This window comes from Haliotis rubra, unplaced genomic scaffold, assembly GCF_003918875.1.
Source record: "Haliotis rubra isolate DU_JTF1 unplaced genomic scaffold, ASM391887v1 Scf203, whole genome shotgun sequence".
Taxonomy (NCBI): domain Eukaryota; kingdom Metazoa; phylum Mollusca; class Gastropoda; order Lepetellida; family Haliotidae; genus Haliotis; species Haliotis rubra.
Genome location: NW_025766037.1, coordinates 1,487,801 through 1,512,513, shown reverse-complemented (window position 1 = coordinate 1,512,513; position 24,713 = coordinate 1,487,801). Strand labels below are relative to the sequence as shown.

The window sequence follows — 24,713 nt, the reverse complement described above, 5'->3', positions numbered from 1 at the left end:
AAGAGGTAGAAGGAGTTCTTGCATATATTTTTTTAAGATTTCAGACCTGTCAATTTGTCTGTATGTTTTCCCCCTAAATCTGAGTCGCACTGCGAACAAACTTTCGCGGCTGCGATCGCTATATTTGTTGACACTGGCAAGCTTGGGTGTAACGGCGGCTTATCTGACTTGCTACTGTGAAAATGCGGAGCCGGCAAAGGGAAGTAATAAAATTATCGGCTCGAGCCGTAGATGCATCCAGGGTATAGTGGAGATTTATCGGAACGTATACCATGGAGATTATCGAGGATGATGTCCTTACAAGCAACATGAGAAATCCTGCAAAGAATATATCTTGCTGTTTAAGACTTGAAATATAGATTAATCTTTTGGCAAGTAGTAAAAATGTGATTTACTACTTGGTTGTTTGAGGACAGTCCAAACATAATAATGAATTTAAAAAAGTGTCAGATTGGTTTGGAGGTTATCATTCAGGAATTCTTTAACTTTAAGCCAAATTCTGAACAAATTGACAAATGTGATGTATCTTCTGAGGCAGTTTTACAAAATGTACATGTATCATCATTTGTACATTTCCTATAACAGCTAAACACATCTCTACCCAGTCAATCTCATGCAGAAAGACAGTGTTCCCATATTCTACGGACTTTGGTGTAGTATCATTCTTAATTAGTTCATCATAGAATTTCCTTGAACCTTTAGCATTACAGATAATATATTTGTATATATTATTAAGTGTTCTGTTTCTGATCTGATATCTCGAGTTATTTGGAATATTGTTTAACAAGTGTTGATAGGCTAAGAAGGTTCCCTGTATATTTCGGAAGCCATTTTCATCACATATATCTGTTATACTATGTATACCGCGACTTAAGCAGTTTTTTTATATTATAGGATGATTTAAAGAAATGGTTCAACCAAAGTGGTCGACTCAAGATTTGGTCTACATCATTTTCTTCAAAAGTGACGTCCAGACACTGATCTGAAGTGTACATGGCCTCTTGGGCAATGAGTGAGGGGTCGGGCGACTGTCAAAATCAGATTCACACACTGGCATATATTCATTCAATGATAACCGCCATTTATGCCAGGATCAGCACGGTTTGCTGAAGATCAATTCTAAAACGGATCTTTGCAGGTTCTTTCGTCTTTTGACAAAGGAAATTTGGAACAAGTGGGTCAATTATTATGTAACTAGTTCAGGAATTGGTATCATGTAATTGCGTAGATCAATGCTCATGATCTCAATGACTGGTCTGGTCCAGACTCGATTATTTACAGACCACAAACATAAAACAAATTATAATGTATTAAATGAAAATATATCTTGAGTCATTCAAGACATCTTTCCAATGTGCACACTGCCTTAGTGAGTGAGTGAGTTTAGGTTTACGCCGCTTTTAGCAATATTTCAGCAATATCATGGCGGGTGACACCAGAAATGGGATTCACACATTGCACCCATGTTGGGAATCGAACCCGGGCCTTCGGCGTGACAAGCGAACGCTTTAACCACTAGGCTACCCCACTACATTAAGATTATGCTATGTGTTCTGCTTAACTCATACACTTTCTCCTACAGTGTCCCTTTTTACTTGTAAACGCCAAATGAAGCAAGAAGATCATTTATTCTACCAAAACCTTTGTCTCTGGCTAGGTCGGCTGCTGTCTTACCGCCTTTGTTCCTGGCATAAATGCCTGCTCGACCACGTGACAGAAGATGCTGCACAACCATCACATTTCCTCCAAGACAGGCGCAGTGGAGGACGTTGTTACCGGAATTGTCGACTGGTGACATGTCAGCTCCTTCCAAAAGAAGCAAGTCCACCACTCCGCTATGCTTATGGATTGCGGCCAACATCAATGACGTTTTTCCGTTATGTCCCTTACTGTTGATGTCCAACACGTCCCGTGAGAGAAGATAGCTCACAATCTGCACATCTCCTCCGATACAGGCACCGTGGAGGACGTTGTTATGGAATTGGTCCACAAGTGACAAATCTGCACCTTCGTTCACAAGGAACTCAACAACGTCTCTATGTCTCCACCTCGCCGCCATCATCACAGGTGGCTTTTGATGGGATTTAAATAAGTTGATGTCTACTCCTTCTTCCGACAAGATGAGTTTGACCTTGGATAAGTCTCCTGCCCTACAGGCACGAATGAGGTTGTCTTGCGCCTTTGTGTGACGTCGACGTGCAGAAGCAAGAGTCACTGATCAATAAAAGATGGAAACATTGTGAGTGAGTTTGTAAGATCATGAGTTCGTGCGTGCGTGGGTGAGCATGTGAGGTTTTACGCCACCTCCAGTAATATTCCAGCAATATCACGGCGGGGAATACCACAAATGGGTCTCACACATTTTACCCATGTGGGGAATCGAACCCAGGTCTTCAGCCTGATGAGCGCACGCCTTAACCACTAGGCTACCCCACCGCCCCTGGAAACTTTATTAGAAAGATGGATTGAGTTTGAAAAGTATTTCAGTGATATCAGAACATGTTAGCTTCAGGCAGGAGTAAGTAAGTGAGTGAGTAAGTGAGTGAGTGAGTGAGTAAGTAAGTGAGTATGGTGTTACTGAACTTTTAGCAATATTCCAGCAATATCATTCTAAATAATGATTAATTAGCATGTACCCACTGTAACAGCGTTTTTGAATGGACGGAAGGTGAGCGAGTATGATATTTGTACACCGCTTTTAGCAAGATTCCAACAATATCACAGCGGAGACTAGAAATGGGCTTGACACATTGTACCCATGGGAGAAAACGAACCCGGGTCTTCGGTGGGATGACCTTTAACCTGTGGGCTACCCTGCGCCCCAATGGTGAGTGGGTGTATTTCTCATTATTCCACTTTTAGCCTGATTCTGACAATATCACGGCGGGAGAATAGAAATGGGATTGACACATTGTACCCATGTGATAAAACGAACCTGGGTCTTGGGTGGGATGAGCCTTAACCACTGGACGACCCCTGCGCCCCAATGGACGGAGGAACGTCTTGGCCCTGGCATGATCACGTCCACTTTCTGTAGTACCAAGGTTCAGTGATGCCCTTTCATGCTCAGAGGTTCCACTAGTCGATGCTGGAGACAGATATATCACTTTCAGAAACAACAAAACCATTTTTTGTCTCGTCAAGAAACATGATGTGGAATTAGTGGCAATGAACATTTCATATTGGGTCTGTAAATGTAACGAGTGGCCATTGAACGACTTGCATAACATTCTGATTTGTATTCAAACACTTTTGTCCTAGTTTTAGATGTAATGTTCAGCAACTAATTAAACTAGGTTACACCATCGACTCGCTTGAGGCAGGAAGAGAACCTCGGGTCTGGCGATGAAGAAATGAACGCCAGAACAACATCAACGTAAGACCACATGATCGAAGTTCCCCTACTTTTTAAAGAGTATTTTTCATGAAACCCATGAGCACGGGTCGGCGTTGACGAACAGAAAAACAATCAGGTTGCACCTGCAAAAATGAAACTGATTGAAATAATTAAAAGAAAAGGAAAGACTATTTTAGTAGTTACATTTGAATATGATTGTAAGAAAAAAAGGAAAAAAACATGATTAATTAACATATACCCTCGATAACGGCATATTTGAATGAACGGAAGGTGAGTAAGTGTGTTTTTATTATTACGCCACTCTTAACAAGATTCTAACAATATCACAGCGGAAACTAGAAATGGGCTTGACACGTTCTACCCATATGAGAAAACGAACCTGGGTCTTCCGTGGGATGAGCTGTAACCACTGGGCTACCCTTGCGCTCCAATGGACGGAGGAATGTCTTGGTACTGGCATGATCATGTCCACTTTCTGTAGTACCAAGGTCCAGTGATGTACTTGCATGCTCAGTGGTTCCACTAGTCAATGCTGAAGACAGATATATCACCTTCTGATGATCACTGGATTGTCTGGTCCAGACTCGATTATTTACAGACCGCCGCCATATAGCTGGAATATTGCTGAGTGTGGCGTAAAACTAAACTCACTCACTCTAAATGATACTGACTCATAGATCAGTAGATCAATGCTCATGATTTCAATCACTGTATTGTCTGGTCTGGACTCACTCCATTATGAATAGACTGCCGTCATATAGCTGGACCATTTGCTGAGTGCTGCGTTAAACAATGAACAAAACCGCCAAAGGTACAAAATTAAACATAAAGCATCAACACGAGATGATATCCAGTCTCAATTTTCCATCAAAACGAATCAATTTGGGCCCAAGGCAAAATAGCGTTGTCAAGTATACAAATGGTTTGCAGAAATTTTTTGATGTTTGAGTAAAAAGGTGATTATCACTACTTGTAGCACCCACCAGCACACAGGTTTCACAGTGATGATCACCATGTACACAATTGTCATGAAATATGTAGGTGATGTGGTTTGCCGTACGCAACATGCGGCAATTTGCCTACAAGACGAAGTTAAAACCTTCTGCTGTCCTAACATGTCTGAGAATATAGTGTTGGCAGCGAAAATGCGGACTTATAACTGACTTGAAGATGTCGAGTTTGGCTTCACTACTCACAAGCGGCATGAGCTGTATTTAAGTATGGCGACGAGACGAGTTTATAACACTTCGGACAGCACTGGCTCTCACCCATATCCTGAAACAAAGAAGTGTGTTATGTACACAAAGAACCAAAAGTACTAATTACCCACAAGCCTAAACTTTGCCTGAAGGTCTACAAACATAATGTTGCATTTATCATGTTAATGGACCACTTTCCATTTAAGACACTATGGTATTCATATAGGACAGGAGGAGGAGGCGGAGAGGAGGAGGAGGAGGAGGAAGGTTGAGGAGGAGGAGGAGGAGGAGAGGGAGAATGAGGAGAGGAGGAGGAGGAGGAGGATAATGAGGAGGAGGAAGAGGAGGAGGGTTAGGATGAGGATGAGGAGAAGAGGAGGAGGAAAGGAGGAGGAGGATGGTTGAGGAGGATGAGGAGGAGAGGGGAAGGAAGAGGAGAGGAGGAGTTTATGATGATGAGGAGGAGAAGGAGGAGAGGAGGGGGTTGAGGAGGGGGAGGAGGAGGAGGAGGAGGGGAGGATGAGGATGATGAGGATAAGGAGGAGAGGAGGAGGAGGGGAGAGTAGGAGGATGAGGATAGGAGGAGAAGAGAGGAGGAGAGGAGAGGAGGATAAGGAGGAAGAGGAGAGGATAAGGAGGAAGAGGAGAGGAGGAGGAGAACACTTGGAAAGAGCCCTGATTAATTTGTTTTCTTAGGTGTGCAAGACATATCTAAGAATAGGTCAGTGAAAATACATCTGTATTACCGGTGATTAATAGTGTACCAAGAAACATTGCAGACCATCTGGTTGCTCCCTACTGACAGTTATTTGTTACCTGTATTAGGACCTTCTTTGGAGTGCACATGATACCACCTTCCGTTGAAGACTCAGTGGTACGTAAAACACACTTCGAATCATAAAACAGGAACTGCGAGCACCCTGTGGTACGTCTACAAAGGAATGCGCACATCTTGGATCCAAATAGCCTCTTCAAGTTGGTGATGGTTTCTGATGATCCGTTAGTCACTGACAGTAACATCAGTGAACTCACGCATATAAGCAGCCATAGTTGAATTGCCATTGTGTCTCTAAAAACGATGCGCCTGGCGGAGAAAAGAATAGCATCAGACAGACAGACACACAGACAGACAGGTTTATTCACTAATTTAGGCCCAAGGCCCATAATACATACATTTGGCAAAAGTAAACACATTCTGAGTAAAGTTGAGAGTAGTCTAGTATTGATTAATGTTAGATTTTTTTCATTCCTTACACTGCAAACTTGATTTTAACATATTAACGAATAACAAACTCAAAGTGACCACTAACTTAGTTCTTCCTAACCGCAGTTTGTTATACGCATTTAGACTATGACACACAGCAAGTTGCCAGGACAAAAAGACCCAGTTCGTTACATCCGTCAGTAAGCGTGTTTGCTATAAACGTAGTCGACTATTAGAATTGGTTTGCAGCAACTCGTGTTTGTCGTAAGAGGCTCACGCAAATCAAGACTGGGATAATGTTTTCTTTTCTGATGAAAGTTCTGTTATGTTTCCCAATCTGTGTGAAAATATGGACAACAAATACCGTGAAACCTATCTCCCAATGCCCAAAACACAGCCCCCAAAATTTCACGTTGGGTGGGATATCATCACGTGGAATGACGCCGTTGCGTACTTTCACTGGAAATTTGATGAAAGAATGATATGTTGACATCTTAAATGATCACATCCTTCCAATGTTTGATTAATAGTTGGATTTTCTTGCATGATAACAACCCCAAAACACACTGCGGGTTACACAAAAGAGTTGTTGTCAGACGAAAATGTTCAAGTTTTAGACTGGCCCAGCTACACCCCAGATCTTAACCCTATTGAGAATTTGTGGGGACTAATGAAGGACAGAATAAACCAAAAATGTCTGAGGAATATTGATATGAAGAAAGAATCGGTCGAATATTGGGATACGCTGTCACCCGATTTTCTACAAACTTTGATCGGTAGTGTACCTAGGTGCATTCAGTCGTGTATTGCATGGCAAGGAGGTCGCACAAATACTGAAAAGATACTAAGTCTGTAAGAGAATCATATCTTAACATATTCACCTAAGTAAAACTTCTATAGTTTATATACATGTATTAGATATTTCCCAAAACAACCTTCTCAGTAATTTCTTGGAATACTGGGAGACTTCAAGATGAGAAATACAAACAATGAAAAACACAATCACATTCAATACTTGTCTACAAGTATAAATCAGTCATTATACAGTGTAAGACCTAAAGATGAGAAATACAAACAATGAAAAACACAATCACATTCCATACCAGTCTTCATGTATGAATCAGTTATTATACAGCGTAAGACCTAAAAATGACAAATACAAACAATGAAAAACACACTCACATTCAATACTTGTCTTCATGTATAAATCAGTCATTATACAGTGTAAGACCTAAAGATGAGAAATAAAAACAATGAAAAACACAATCACAGTCAATACTTGTCTACATGTATAAATCAGTTATTATACAGATCAGGACCTAAAGATGAGAAACACAAACAATGAAAAACACAATTACATTCAATACTTGTCTACATGTATAAATCAGTCATTATACAGCGTAAGACCTAAAGATGAGAAATACAAACAATGAAAAACACAATCACATTCAATACTTGTCTTCATGTATAAATCAGTTATTATACAGCGTAAGACCTAAAGATGAGAAATACAAACAATGAAAAACACAACCACATATAATACTTGTCTTCATGTATGAATCAGTTATTCGACAGTGTAAGACTTCAAGATGAGAAATACAAACAATGAAAAACACAATTACATTCAATACTTGTCTTCATGTATACATCAGTCATTATACAGTGTAAGACCTAAAGATGAGAAATACAAACAATGAAAAACACAATCACATTCAGTACTAGTCTTCATGTATAAATCAGTCATTCCACAGTGTACGACCTAAAGATGAGAAATACAAACAGTGAAAATCACAATCACATTCAATACTTGTCTTCATGTATAAATCAGTTGTAATACAGCGCAAGACCTAAAGATGAGAAATACAAACAATGAAAAACACAATTACATTCAATACTCGTCTTCATGTATAAATCAGTTATTATACAGTGTACGACCTAAAGATGAGAAATACAAACAATGAAAAACACAATCACATTCAATACTTGTCTTCATGTATAAATCAGTTATTATACAGTGTAAGACTTCAAGATGAGAAATACAAACAATGAAAAACACAATCACATTCAATACTTGTCTTCATGTATGAATCAGTTATTCGACAGTGTAAGACTTCAAGATGAGAAATACAAACAATGAAAAACACAATGACATTCAATACGTGTCTTCATGTATAAATCAGTCATTCCACAGTGTAACACTTCAAGATGAGAAATACAAACAACGAAAAAACACTCACATTCAATACTTGTCTACATGTATAAATCAGTCATTATACAGTGTAAGACCTAAAGATGAGAAATAAAAACAATGAAAAACACAATCACAGTCAATACTTGTCTACATGTATAAATCAGTTATTATACAGCTCAGGACCTAAAGATGAGAAATACAAACAATGAAAAACACAATCACATTCCATACCAGTCTTCATGTATGAATCAGTTATTATACAGCGTAAGACCTAAAAATGACAAATACAAACAATGAAAAACACAATCACATTCAATACTTGTCTTCATGTATGAATCAGTTATTCGACAGTGCAAGACTTCAAGATGAGAAATACAAACAATGAAAAGCACAATCACATTCAATACTTGTCTTCATGTATAAATCAGTCATTATACAGTGTAAGACCTAAAGATGAGAAATAAAAACAATGAAAAACACAATCACAGTCAATACTTGTCTACATGTATAAATCAGTTATTATACAGATCAGGACCTAAAGATGAGAAACACAAACAATGAAAAACACAATTACATTCAATACTTGTCTACATGTATAAATCAGTCATTATACAGCGTAAGACCTAAAGATGAGAAATACAAACAATGAAAAACACAATCACATTCAATACTTGTCTTCATGTATAAATCAGTTATTATACAGCGTAAGACCTAAAGATGAGAAATACAAACAATGAAAAACACAACCACATATAATACTTGTCTTCATGTATGAATCAGTTATTCGACAGTGTAAGACTTCAAGATGAGAAATACAAACAATGAAAAACACAATTACATTCAATACTTGTCTTCATGTATAAATCAGTCATTCCACAGTGTAACACTTCAAGATGAGAAATACAAACAATGAAAAAACACTCACATTCAATACTTGTCTACATGTATAAATCAGTCATTATACACTGTTAGACCTAAAGATGAGAAATAAAAACAATGAAAAACACAATCACATTCAATACTTGTCTACATGTATCAATCAGTTATTATACAGCTCAGCACCTAAAGATGAGAAACACAAACAATGAAAAACACAATTACATTCAATACTTGTCTACATGTATAAATCAGTCATTATACAGCGTAAGACCTAAAGATGAGAAATACAAACAATGAAAAACACAATCACATTCAATACTTGTCTTCATGTATAAATCAGTTATTATACAGCGTAAGACCTAAAGATGAGAAATACAAACAATGAAAAACACAACCACATTCAATACTTGTCTTCATGTATGAATCAGTTATTCCACAGTGTAAGACTTCAAGATGAGAAATACAAACAATGAAAAGCACAATCACATTCAATACTTGTCTTCATGTATAAATCAGTCATTCCACAGTGTACGACCTGTGTAACACTTCAAGATGAGAAATACAAACAGTGAAAATCACAATCACATTCAATACTTGTCTTCATGTATAAATCAGTTGTTATACAGCGCAAGACTTAAGATGAGAAATACAAACAATGAAAAACACAATTACATTCAATACTTGTCTTCATGTATAAATCAGTTATTATACAGTGTACGACCTAAAGATGAGAAATACAAACAATGAAAAACACAATCACATTCAATACTTGTCTTCATGTATAAATCAGTTATTATACAGTGTAAGACTTCAAGATGAGAAATACAAACAATGAAAAACACAATCACATTCAATACTTGTCTTCATGTATGAATCAGTTATTCGACAGTGTAAGACTTCAAGATGAGAAATACAAACAATGAAAAACACAATTACATTCAATACTTGTCTTCATGTATAAATCAGTCATTCCACAGTGTAACACTTCAAGATGAGAAATACAAACAATGAAAAAACACTCACATTCAATACTTGTCTTCATGTATAAATCAGTCATTATACAGTGTAAGACCTAAAGATGAGAAATACAAACAATGAAAAACACAATCACATTCAATACCAGTCTACATGTATAAATCAGTTATTATACAGCGTAAGACCTAAAGATGAGAAATACAAACAATGAAAAACACAATCACATTCAATACTAGTCTACATGTATAAATCAGTCATTATACAGCGTAAGACCTAAAGATGAGAAATACAAACAATGAAAAACACAATCACATTCAATACTTGTCTTCATGTATAAATCAGTTATTATACAGCGTAAGACCTAAAGATGAGAAATACAAACAATGAAAACACAATCACATTCAATACTTGTCTTCATGTATGAATCAGTTATTCGACAGTGTAAGACTTCAAGATGGGAAATACAAACAATGAAAAACACAATCACATTCAGTACTAGTCTTCATGTATAAATCAGTCATTCCACAGAGTAAGACCTAAAGATGAGAAATACAAACAATGAAAAACACAATTACATTCAATACTTGTCTTCATGTATAAATCAGTTATTATACAGTGTAAGACCTAAAGATGAGAAATACAAACAATGAAAAACACAATCACATTCAATACTTGTCTTCATGTATAAATCAGTTATTATACAGTGTAAGACCTAAAGATGAGAAATACAAACAATGAAAAACACAATCACATTCAATACTTGTCTTCATGTATAAATCAGTTATTCCACAGTGTAAGACTTAAAGATGAGAAATACAAACAATGAAAAACACAATTACATTCAATACTTGTCTTCATGTATAAATCAGTCATTATACAGTGTAAGACCTAAAGATGAGAAATACAAACAATGAAAAAGACAATCACATTCAATACTTGTCTTCATGTATAAATCAGTCATTCCACAGTAAAGACCTAAAGATGAGAAATACAAACAATGAAAACACAATCACATTCAATACTAGTTTTCATGTATAAATCAGTCATTATACAGTGTAAGACCTTAAAGATGAGAAATACAAACAATGAAAACACAATCACATTCAATACTTGTCTTCATGTATAAATCAGTCATTATACAGCGTAAGACCTAAAGATGAGAAATACAAACAATGAAAAACACAATCACATTCAATACTAGTCTTCATGTATAAATCAGTCATTATACAGCGTAAGACCTAAAGATGAGAAATACAAACAATGAAAAACACAATCACATTCAATACTAGTCTTCATGTATAAATCAGTCATTCCACAGTGTAAGACCTAAAGATGAGAAATACAAACAATGAAAAACACAATCACATTCAATACTTGTCTTCATGTATAAATCAGTCATTATACAGAGTAAGACTTCAAGATGAGAAATACAAACAATAGAAAAACACAATCACATTCAGTACTAGTGTTCATGTATAAATCAGTCATTATACAGTGTAAGACCTAAAGATGAGAAATACAAACAATGAAAAACACAATCACATTCAGTACTAGTCTTCATGTATAAATCAGTCATTCCACAGTGTACGACCTAAAGATGAGAAATACAAACAATGAAAAACACAATCACATTCAATACTTGTCTTCATGTATAAATCAGTTATTATACAGCGTAAGACCTAAAGATGAGAAATACAAACAATGAAAAACACAATCACATTCAATACTTGTCTTCGTGTATAAATCAGTCATTATACAGTGTAAGACCTAAAGATGAGAAATACAAACAATGAAAAACACAATTACATTCAATACTTGTCTTCATGTATAAATCAGTCATTATACAGAGTAAGACTTCAAGATGAGAAATACAAACAATAAAAAAACACAATCACATTCAGTACTAGTGTTCATGTACAAATCAGTCATTATACAGTGTAAGACCTAAAGATGAGAAATACAAACAATGAAAAACACAATCACATTCAATACTAGTCTTCATGTATAAATCAGTCATTCCTAAAGATGTAAGACCTAAAGATGAGAAATACAAACAATGAAAAACACAATCACATTCAATACCAGTCTTCATGTATAAATCAGTCATTATACAGCGTAAGACCTAAAGATGAGAAATACAAACAATGAAAAACACAATTACATTCAATACTTGTCTTCATGTATAAATCAGTTATTATACAGTGTAAGACCTAAAGATGAGAAATACAAACAATGAAAAACACAATCACATTCAATACTTGTCTTCATGTATAAATCAGTTATTATACAGTGTAAGACTGCAAGATGAGAAATACAAACAATGAAAAACTCAATCACATTCAATACTTGTCTTCATGTATGAATCAGTTATTCCACAGTGTAACACTTCAAGATGAGAAATACAAACAATGAAAAACACAATTACATTCAATACTTGTCTTCATGTATAAATCAGTCATTATACAGTGTAAGACCTAAAGATGAGAAATACAAACAATGAAAAAGACAATCACATTCAATACTTGTCTTCATGTATAAATCAGTCATTCCACAGTATTGTAAGACCTACAAAGATGAGAAAATACAAACAATGAAAAACACAATCACATTCAATACTAGTCTTCATGTATAAATCAGTCATTATACAGTGTAAGACCTAAAGATGAGAAATACAAACAATGAAAAACACAATCACATTCAATACTTGTCTTCATGTGTAAATCAGTCATTATACAGCGTAAGACCTAAAGATGGGAAATACAAACAATGAAAAACACAATTACATTCAATACTAGTCTTCATGTATAAATCAGTCATTATACAGTGTAAGACTTAAAGATGAGAAATACAAACAATGAAAAACACAATCACATTCAATACTAGTCTTCATGTTTAAATCAGTCATTCCACAGTGTACGACCTAAAGATGAGAAATACAAACAATGAAAAACACAATTACATTCAATACTTGTCTTCATGTATAAATCAGTCATTATACAGAGTAAGACTTCAAGATGAGAAATACAAACAATAAAAAAACACAATCACATTCAGTACTAGTGTTCATGTACAAATCAGTCATTATACAGTGTAAGACCTAAAGATGAGAAATACAAACAATGAAAAACACAATCACATTCAGTACTAGTCTTCATGTATAAATCAGTCATTCCACAGTGTACGACCTAAAGATGAGAAATACAAACAATGAAAAACACAATTACATTCAATACTTGTCTTCATGTATAAATCAGTCATTATACAGCGTAGGACCTAAAGATGAGAAATACAAACAATGAAAAACACAATCACATTCAATACTTGTCTTCATGTATAAATCAGTCATTCCACAGTGTAAGACCTAAAGATGAGAAATACAAACAATAAAAACACAATCACATTCAATACTAGTCTTCATGTTTAAATCAGTCATTCCACAGTGTAAGACCTCAAGATGAGAAATACAAACAATAAAAAAACACAATCACATTCAGTACTAGTGTTCATGTACAAATCAGTCATTATACAGTGTAAGACCTAAAGATGAGAAATACAAACAATGAAAAACACAATCACATTCAATACTAGTCTTCATGTATAAATCAGTCATTCCACAGGGTTCGACCTAAAGATGAAAAATACAAACAATGAAAAATACAAACAATGAAAAACACAATCACATTCAATACCAGTCTTCATGTATAAATCAGTCATTATACAGCGTAAGACTTAAAGATGAGAAATACAAACAATGAAAAACACAATCACATTCAATACTAGTCTTCATGTATAAATCAGTCATTATACAGTGTAAGACCTAAAGATGAGAAATACAAACAATGAAAAACACAATCACATTCAATAATTGTCTTCATGTGTAAATCAGTCATTATACAGCGTAAGACCTAAAGATGAGAAATACAAACAATGAAAAACACAATCACATTCAATACTTCTCTTCATGTATAAATCAGTCATTATACAGTGTAAGACCTAAAGATGAGAAATACAAACAATGAAAAACACAAACAATGAAAACACAATACCAGTCTTCATCTTCATGTATGAATCAGTCATTATACAGCGTAAGACCTAAAGATGAGAAATACAAACAATGAAAAACACAATCACATTCAATACTAGTCTTCATGTTTAAATCAGTCATTATACAGTGTAAGACCTAAAGATGAGAAATACAAACAATGAAAAACACAATCACATTCAATACTTGTCTTCATGTATAAATCAGTCATTATACAGCGTAAGACTTCAAGATGAGAAATACAAACAATGAAAAATACAAAGAATGAAAAACACAATCACATTCCATACCAGTCTTCATGTACAAATCAGTCATTATACAGCGTAAGACCTAAAGATGAGAAATACAAACAATGAAAAACACAATCACATTCAATACTTGTCTTCATGTATAAATCAGTTATTATACAGCGTAAGATCTAAAGATGAGAAATACAAACAATGAAAAACACAACCACATTTAATACTTGTCTTCATGTATGAATCAGTTATTCGACAGTGTAAGACTTAAAGATGAGAAATACAAACAATGAAAAACACAATCACATTCAGTACTAGTCTTCATGTATAGATCAGTCATTACACAGTGTAAGACCTAAAGATGAGAAATACAAACAGTGAAAAACACAATTACATTCAAACTTGTCTTCATGTATAAATCAGCTATTATACAGTGTAAGACCTAAAGATGAGAAATACAAACAATGAAAAACACAATCACATTCAATACTTGTCTTCATGTATAAATCAGTTATTATACTGTGTAAGACTGCAAGATGAGAAATACAAACAATGAAAAACACAATCACATTCAATACTTGTCTTCATGTATGAATCAGTTATTCCACAGTGTAACACTTCAAGATGAGAAATACAAACAATGAAAAACACAATTACATTCTATACTTGTCTTCATGTATAAATCAGTCATTATACAGTGTAAGACCTAAAGATGAGAAATACAAACAATGAAAAACACAATCACATTCAATACTTGTCTTCATGTATAAATCAGTTATTATACAGTGTAAGACTTCAAGATGAGAAATACAAACAATGAAAAACACAATTACATTCAATACTTGTCTTCATGTATAAATCAGTCATTCCACAGTGTTCGACCTAAAGATGAGAAATACAAACAATGAAAAATACAAACAATGAGAAACACAATCACATTCCATACCAGTTTTCATGTATAAATCAGTCATTCCACAGTGTAAGACCTAAAGATGAGAAATACAAACAGTGGAAAATACAATCACATTCAATACTTGTCTTCATGTATAAATCAGTTATTATACAGCGCAGGACCTAAAGATGAGAAATACAAACAATGAAAACACAATCACATTCAATACTTGTCTTCGTGTATAAATCAGTCATTCCACAGTGTAAGACCTAAAGATGAGAAATACAAACAATAAAAAACACAATCACATTCAGTACTAGTGTTCATGTTTAAATCAGTCATTCCACAGTGTACGACCTAAAGATGAGAAATACAAAAACAATAAAAACACTGTCACATTCAATACTAGTGTTCATGTACACATCAGTCATTATACAGTGTAAGACCTAAAGATGAGAAATACAAACAATGAAAAACACAATCACATTCAGTACTAGTCTTCATGTATAAATCAGTCATTCCACAGTGTACGACCTAAAGATGAGAAATACAAACAGTGGAAAATACAATCACATTCAATACTTGTCTTCATGTATAAATCAGTTATTATACAGCGCAGGACCTAAAGATGAGAAATACAAACAATGAAAAACACAATCACATTCAATACTTGTCTTCGTGTATAAATCAGTCATTCCACAGTGTACGACCTAAAGATGAGAAATACAAACAATAAAAAACACAATCACATTCAGTACTAGTGTTCATGTTTAAATCAGTCATTCCACAGTGTACGACCTAAAGATGAGAAATACAAACAATAAAACAACACTGTCACATTCAATACTAGTGTTCATGTACAAATCAGTCATTATACAGTGTAAGACCTAAAGATGAGAAACACCAACAATAAAAAAACACAACCACATTCAATACTAGTGTTCATGTACAAATCAGTCATTATACAGTGTAAGACCTAAAGATGAGAAATACAAACAATGAAAAATACAAACAATGAAAAACACAATCACATTCCATACCAGTCTTCATGTATAAATCAGTCATTATACAGCGTATGACCTAAAGATGAGAAATACAAACAATGAAAAACACAATCACATTCAATACTTGTCTTCATGTATAAATCAGTTATTATACAGCGTAAGACCTAAAGATGAGAAATACAAACAATGAAAAACACAACCACATTTAATACTTGTCTTCATGTATGAATCAGTTATTCGACAGTGTACGACCTAAAGATGAGAAATACAAACAATAAAAAACACAATCACATTCATTAATAGTGTTCATGTTTAAATCAGTCATTCCACAGTGTACGACCTAAAGATGAGAAATACAAACAATAAAACAACACAGTCACATTCAATACTAGTGTTCATGTACAAATCAGTCATTATACAGTGTAAGACTTAAAGATGAGAAATACAAACAATGAAAAACACAATCACATTCAGTACTAATCTTCATGTATAAATCAGTCATTCCACAGGGTTCGACCTCAAGATGAAAAATACAAACAATGAAAAATACAAACAATGAAAAACACAATCACATTCCATACCAGTCTTCATGTATAAATCAGTCACTATACAGCGTAAGACTTAAAGATGAGAAATACAAACAATGAAAAACTCAATCACATTCAATACTTGTCTTCATGTATAAATTAGTCATTATACAGTGTAAGACCTAAAGATGAGAAATACAAACAATGAAAAACACAATCACATTCAATACTTGTCTTCATGTGTAAATCAGTCATTATACAGCGTAAGACCTAAAGATGAGAAATACAAACAATGAAAAACACAATCACATTCAATACTTCTCTTCATGTATAAATCAGTCATTATACAGTGTAAGACCTAAAGATGAGAAATACAAACAGTGAAAAATACAAACAATGAAAAACACAATTACATTCCATACCAGTCTTCATGTATGAATCAGTCATTATACAGCGTAAGACTTCAAGATGAGAAATACAAACAATAAAAAACACAATCACATTCAGTACTAGTGTTCATGTTTAAATCAGTCATTATACAGTGTACGACCTAAAGATGAGAAATACAAACAATGAAAAACACAATCACATTCAATACTTGTCTTCATGTATAAATCAGTCATTATACAGCGTAAGACTTCAAGATGAGAAATACAAACAATGAAAAATACAAAGAATGAAAAACACAATCACATTCCATACCAGTCTTCATGTACAAATCAGTCATTATACAGCGTAAGACCTAAAGATGAGAAATACAAACAATGAAAAACACAATCACATTCAATACTTGTCTTCATGTATAAATCAGTTATTATACAGCGTAAGACCTAAAGATGAGAAATACAAACAATGAAAAACACAACCACATTTAATACTTGTCTTCATGTATGAATCAGTTATTCGACAGTGTAAGACTTAAAGATGAGAAATACAAACAATGAAAAACACAATCACATTCAGTACTAGTCTTCATGTATAGATCAGTCATTCCACAGTGTAAGACCTAAAGATGAGAAATACAAACAGTGAAAAACACAATTACATTCAATACTTGTCTTCATGTATAAATCAGTTATTATACAGTGTACGACCTAAAGATGAGAAATACAAACAATGAAAAACACAATCACATTCAATACTTGTCTTCATGTATAAATCAGTTATTATACTGTGTAAGACTGCAAGATGAGAAATACAAACAATGAAAAACACAATCACATTCAATACTTGTCTTCATGTATGAATCAGTTATTCCACAGTGTAACACTTCAAGATGAGAAATACAAACAATGAAAAACACAATTACATTCTATACTTGTCTTCATGTATAAATCAGTCATTATACAGTGTAAGACCTAAAGATGAGAAATACAAACAATGAAAAACACAATCACATTCAATACTTGTCTTCATGTATAAATCAGTTATTATACAGTGTAAGACTTCAAGATGAGAAATACAAACAATGAAAAACACAATTACATTCAATACTTGTCTTCATGTATAAATCAGTCATTCCACAGTGTTCGACCTAAAGATGAGAAATACAAACAATGAAAAATACAAACAATGAAAAACACAATCACATTCCATACCAGTTTTCATGTATAAATCAGTCATTCCACAGTGTACGACCTAAAGATGAGAAATACAAACAGTGGAAAATACAATCACATTCAATACTTGTCTTCATGTATAAATCAGTTATTATACAGCGCAGGACCTAAAGATGAGAAATACAAACAATGAAAAACACAATCACATTCAATACTTGTCTTCGTGTATAAATCAGTCATTCCACAGTGTACGACCTAAAGATGAGAAATACAAACAATAAAAAACACAATCACATTCAGTACTAGTGTTCATGTTTAAATCAGTCATTCCACAGTGTACGACCTAAAGATGAGAAATACAAACAATAAAACAACACTGTCACATTCAATACTAGTGTTCATGTACACATCAGTCATTATACAGTGTAAGACCTAAAGATGAGAAATACAAACAATGAAAAACACAATCACATTCAGTACTAGTCTTCATGTATAAATCAGTCATTCCACAGTGTACGACCTAAAGATGAGAAATACAAACAGTGGAAAATACAATCACATTCAATACTTGTCTTCATGTATAAATCAGTCATTCCACAGTGTACGACCTAAAGATGAGAAATACAAACAATAAAAAACACAATCACATTCAGTACTAGTGTTCATGTTTAAATCAGTCATTCCACAGTGTACGACCTAAAGATGAGAAATACAAACAATAAAACAACACTGTCACATTCAATACTAGTGTTCATGTACAAATCAGTCATTATACAGTGTAAGACCTAAAGATGAGAAACACCAACAATAAAAAAACACAACCACATTCAATACTAGTGTTCATGTACAAATCAGTCATTATACAGTGTAAGACCTAAAGATGAGAAATACAAACAATGAAAAATACAAACAATGAAAAACACAATCACATTCCATACCAGTCTTCATGTATAAATCAGTCATTATACAGCGTATGACCTAAAGATGAGAAATACAAACAATGAAAAACACAATCACATTCAATACTTGTCTTCATGTATAAATCAGTTATTATACAGCGTAAGACCTAAAGATGAGAAATACAAACAATGAAAAACACAACCACATTTAATACTTGTCTTCATGTATGAATCAGTTATTCGACAGTGTAAGAGTTAAAGATGAGAAATACAAACAATGAAAAACACAATCACATTCAGTACTAGTCTTCATGTATGAATCAGTCATTCCACAGTGTAAGACCTAAAGATGAGAAATACAAACAGTGAAAAACACAATTACATTCAATACTTGTCTTCATGTATAAATCAGTTATTATACAGTGTACGACCTAAAGATGAGAAATACAAACAATGAAAAACACAATCACATTCAATACTTGTCTTCATGTATAAATCAGTCATTATACAGTGTAAGACTGCAAGATGAGAAATACAAACAATGAAAAACACAATCACATTCAATACTTGTCTTCATGTATGAATCAGTTATTCCACAGTGTAACACTTCAAGATGAGAAATACAAACAATGAAAAACACAATTACATTCTATACTTGTCTTCATGTATAAATCAGTCATTATACAGTGTAAGACCTAAAGATGAGAAATACAAACAATGAAAAACACAATCACATTCTATACTTGTCTTCATGTATAAATCAGTTATTATACAGTGTAATACTTCAAGATGAGAAATACAAACAATGAAAAACACAATTACATTCAATACTTGTCTTCATGTATGAATCAGTTATTCGACAGTGTAAGACTTCAAGATGAGAAATACAAACAATGAAAAACACAATTACATTCAATACTTGTGTTCATGTATAAATCAGTCATTCCACAGTGTTCGACCTAAAGATGAGAAATACAAACAATGAAAAATACAAACAATGAAAAACACAATCACATTCCATACCAGTTTTCATGTATAAACAGTCATTCCACAGTGTACGACCTAAAGATGAGAAATACAAACAGTGGAAAATACAATCACATTCGATACTTGTCTTCATGTATAAATCAGTTATTATACAGCGCAGGACCTAAAGATGAGAAATACAAACAATGAAAAACACAATCACATTCAATACTTGTCTTCGTGTATAAATCAGTCATTCCACAGTGTACGACCTAAAGATGAGAAATACAAACAATAAAAAACACAATCACATTCAGTACTAGTGTTCATGTTTAAATCAGTCATTCCACAGTGTACGACCTAAAGATGAGAAATACAAACAATAAAACAACACTGTCACATTCAATACTAGTGTTCATGTACACATCAGTCATTATACAGTGTAAGACCTAAAGATGAGAAATACAAACAATGAAAAACACAATCACATTCAGTACTAGTCTTCATGTATAAATCAGTCATTCCACAGTGTACGACCTAAAGATGAGAAATACAAACAGTGGAAAATACAATCACATTCAATACTTGTCTTCATGTATAAATCAGTTATTATACAGCGCAGGACCTAAAGATGAGAAATACAAACAATGAAAAACACAATCACATTCAATACTTGTCTTCGTGTATAAATCAGTCATTCCACAGTGTACGACCTAAAGATGAGAAATACAAACAATAAAAACACAATCACATTCAGTACTAGTGTTCATGTTTAAATCAGTCATTCCACAGTGTACGACCTAAAGATGAGAAATACAAACAATAAAAAAACACTGTCACATTCAATACTAGTGTTCATGTACACATCAGTCATTATACAGTGTAAGACCTAAAGATGAGAAATACAAACAATGAAAAACACAATCACATTCAGTACTAGTCTTCATGTATAAATCAGTCATTCCACAGTGTACGACCTAAAGATGAGAAATACAAACAGTGGAAAATACAATCACATTCAATACTTGTCTTCATGTATAAATCAGTTATTATACAGCGCAGGACCTAAAGATGAGAAATACAAACAATGAAAAACACAATCACATTCAATACTTGTCTTCGTGTATAAATCAGTCATTCCACAGTGTACGACCTAAAGATGAGAAATACAAACAATAAAACAACACTGTCACATTCAATACTAGTGTTCATGTACAAATCAGTCATTATACAGTGTAAGACCTAAAGATGAGAAACACCAACAATAAAAAAACACAACCACATTCAATACTAGTGTTCATGTACAAATCAGTCATTATACAGTGTAAGACCTAAAGATGAGAAATACAAACAATGAAAAACACAATCACATTCAGTACTAATCTTCATGTATAAATCAGTCATTCCACAGGGTTCGACCTAAAGATGAGAAATACAAACAATGAAAAATACAAACAATGAAAAACACAATCACATTCAATACCAGTCTTCATGTATAAATCAGTCACTATACAGCGTAAGACTTAAAGATGAGAAATACAAACAATGAAAAACTCAATCACATTCAATACTTGTCTTCATGTATAAATTAGTCATTATACAGTGTAAGACCTAAAGATGAGAAATACAAACAATGAAAAACACAATCACATTCAATACTTGTCTTCATGTGTAAATCAGTCATTATACAGCGTAAGACCTAAAGATGAGAAATACAAACAATGAAAAACACAATCACATTCAATACTTCTCTTCGTGTATAAATCAGTCATTATACAGTGTAAGACTTCAAGATGAGAAATACAAACAATAAAAAACACAATCACATTCAGTACTAGTGTTCATGTTTAAATCAGTCATTATACAGTGTACGACCTCAAGATGAGAAATACAAACAATGAAAAACACAATCACATTCAGTACTAGTCTTCATGTATAAATCAGTCATTATACAGTGTAAGACCTAAAGATGAGAAATACAAACAGTGAAAAATACAAACAATGAAAAACACAATCACATTCAATACTTCTCTTCGTGTATAAACCAGTCATTATACAGCGTAAGATTTAAAGATGAGAAATACAAACAATGAAAAACACAATCACATTCAATACTTGTCTTCATGTATAAATCAGTCATTATACAGTGTAAGACTTCAAGATGAGAAATACAAACAATGAAAAACACAATCACATTCAATACTTGTCTTCATGTATAAATCAGTCATTATACAGCGTAAGACTTCAAGATGAGAAATACAAACAATAAAAAACACAACCACATTCAGTACTAGTGTTCATGTTTAAATCAGTCATTCCACAGTGTACGACCTAAAGATGAGAACTACAAACAGTGAAAAACACAATTAAATTCAATACTCGTCTTCATGTATAAATCAGTCATTATACAGCGTACGGCTTGAAGATGAGAAATACAAACAATAAATAACACAGTCACATTCAATACTTGTCTTCATGTATAAATTAGTCATTATACAGTGTAAGACTTCAAGATGAGAAATACAAACAATGAAAAACACAATCACATTCAATACTTGTCTTCATGTATAAATCAGTCATTCCACAGTGTAAGACCTAAAGATGAGAAATACAAACAAATGGAAAACACAATCACATTCAGTACTAGTCTTCATGTATAAATCAGTCATTCCACAGTGTTCGACCGAAAGATGAGAAATACAAACAGTGAAAAATACAAACAATGAAAAACTCAATCACATTCAATACCAGTCTTCAAGTATAAATCAGTCACTATACAGTATAAGACCTAAAGATGAGAAATACAAACAATGAAAAACACTATCACATTCAATACTTGTCTTCAAGTATAAATCAGTCACTATACAGTATAAGACCTAAAGATGAGAAATACAAACAATGAAAAACAGAATCACATTCAACACTAGCCTTCATGTATGAATCAGTTATTCCACAGTGTAAGACGTAAAGATGAGAAATACAAACAATGAAAAACACTATCACATTCAATACTTGTCTTCAAGTATAAACCAGTCATTATACAGCGTAAGACCTAACGATGAGAAATACAAACAATGAAAAACAGAATCACATTCAACACTAGCGTTCATGTATGAATCAGTTATTCCACAGTGTACGACTGTGAGATGAGAGAAACACATACATGAAAAACAGAATCACAATAAAACCGAAACAAATATAAAAAATTACCATGCAACATAGAACTGTGAGGTGACATGTACAAGCGCGAACAACACAGTCACACTCAACACCAGCCTTCACCTAGGAACCAGTTTTCCAGTCATGCAAACGGATATTGGTATGATCGAAACATTCATGTGATGTTTCGACTGACTACATTTTTGCCTCTCACAACATATCAGAGAAGGTATTTTGTTTCCCATTAAGATATTCAACGTTTCGTAATCCGATCCAATGAATAATTTACGCCATTAAATGGCAATCAGTCAGAAAACCACATTTGACATTTTAATAAATTGTTGTTATGCCCCTGTGACAATACTGCATGATTAGATTACTCCTGAACAGAAAACAGGGATGTATAACTGCAAAAAGTCATGAGTTGGCCAAATCTCGCGTTCTCGCGATCTCGCATTCTCGTACTTTTGGCATTCCTAGCTTGTTTCGAAAGGTCGAGATCGCGAGAATGCGAGATCGCGAGAATGTGAGATCGCGAAAATGTCCCTTACAGTATTCCATACATGAGGAACTCAAGCAATACTTCGTTTCTCCATGGAATTGGTTTTGGTGTATGGATACCTTTCGTACAAAGTTAGCAAACATGCGAACAAGGACAACGTGGAAAACTTGCAAGGACAACGTGGAAACCACTGCTCGAGGATCTGAGTAGCCACAAGAACAGTACATCAACATTCATGAAAATACTCTAATCCATATACAGCCACCACACGTTTTCAAAAATGAGTTAACGGCTTATTTTAAGCAGATGAATGGAGGAAATTTGTGAAAAGGGGAAAGTATTTCAACAATAGGTTTAGGTGAAGTGAGGTGAAATGGGGTTTAACGTCGCACTTAAGAATATGTCGCTCATACGACGACGTGAATGCATTTGTATGTGTGGCTACTTGTACTAGCCCAGACTTAAACTGGTTTTATAGTGCCAGCTCACTGAGATACCATGCCGCGATTAAACATGAATATCCCATTCAGACATAGTATACTGACTCCGAGCCGACCAGTCCTTGTTGTACCCATTAATGCCGAGCGCCAGGCAGGGACCAACAAGTACCATAGTTTAATGTCTTTTGGTATGACGAAGCCGGGAATCGAACCCGCGACCTTCTGGTCTCCGAGCAGCATCTCTAACCACTACACCACAGAGGCGGTCAATAGGTTTAGGTTTCTAAGAAAATACGTCTTGTAATTACAATTTTGTTGCATTTGTTACCCGCAGGGCAAATGACAAAAGAGCTTTGTGTACACCCCTGGCCCTTACTAGTTGTGTTGATGTCATTTACATCGATAAGTCGCTTGATGCATGCAATTCATTATATACACCCGTGCAATAATTAAGCACCACCATATTTTGAAAATAAGATGTGATGCTACAGAAAAGTTAGGATTTAGCCATCAATTTAATCAACCTATAGTTAAAGAAGCTTTATCCATTGACAGTTTTACAAATACCATAACCTTTTCTATTCTTTATGAAAGAATGTGTTGATGAAAATGTGATAGGACTGAATTTTACCCAAAATAAGTATTCCTCTCCTGCTCAAACTACACCATTAAATTAAG

The 24,713-nt window shown here is 33.9% G+C and overlaps 1 protein-coding gene across 1 annotated transcript; it reads right to left on the bottom strand.

Annotated features, from left to right (window-relative positions):
- Window positions 1–1,591: 1,591 nt before the first annotated feature.
- LOC124275861 (integrin-linked protein kinase homolog pat-4-like) lies at window positions 1,592–2,059 on the bottom strand. The gene has a single exon (XM_046711544.1). The coding sequence runs from the start codon at window positions 2,057–2,059 to the stop codon at window positions 1,592–1,594; it is 468 nt and encodes a 155-aa protein (XP_046567500.1).
- Window positions 2,060–24,713: the final 22,654 nt, after the last annotated feature.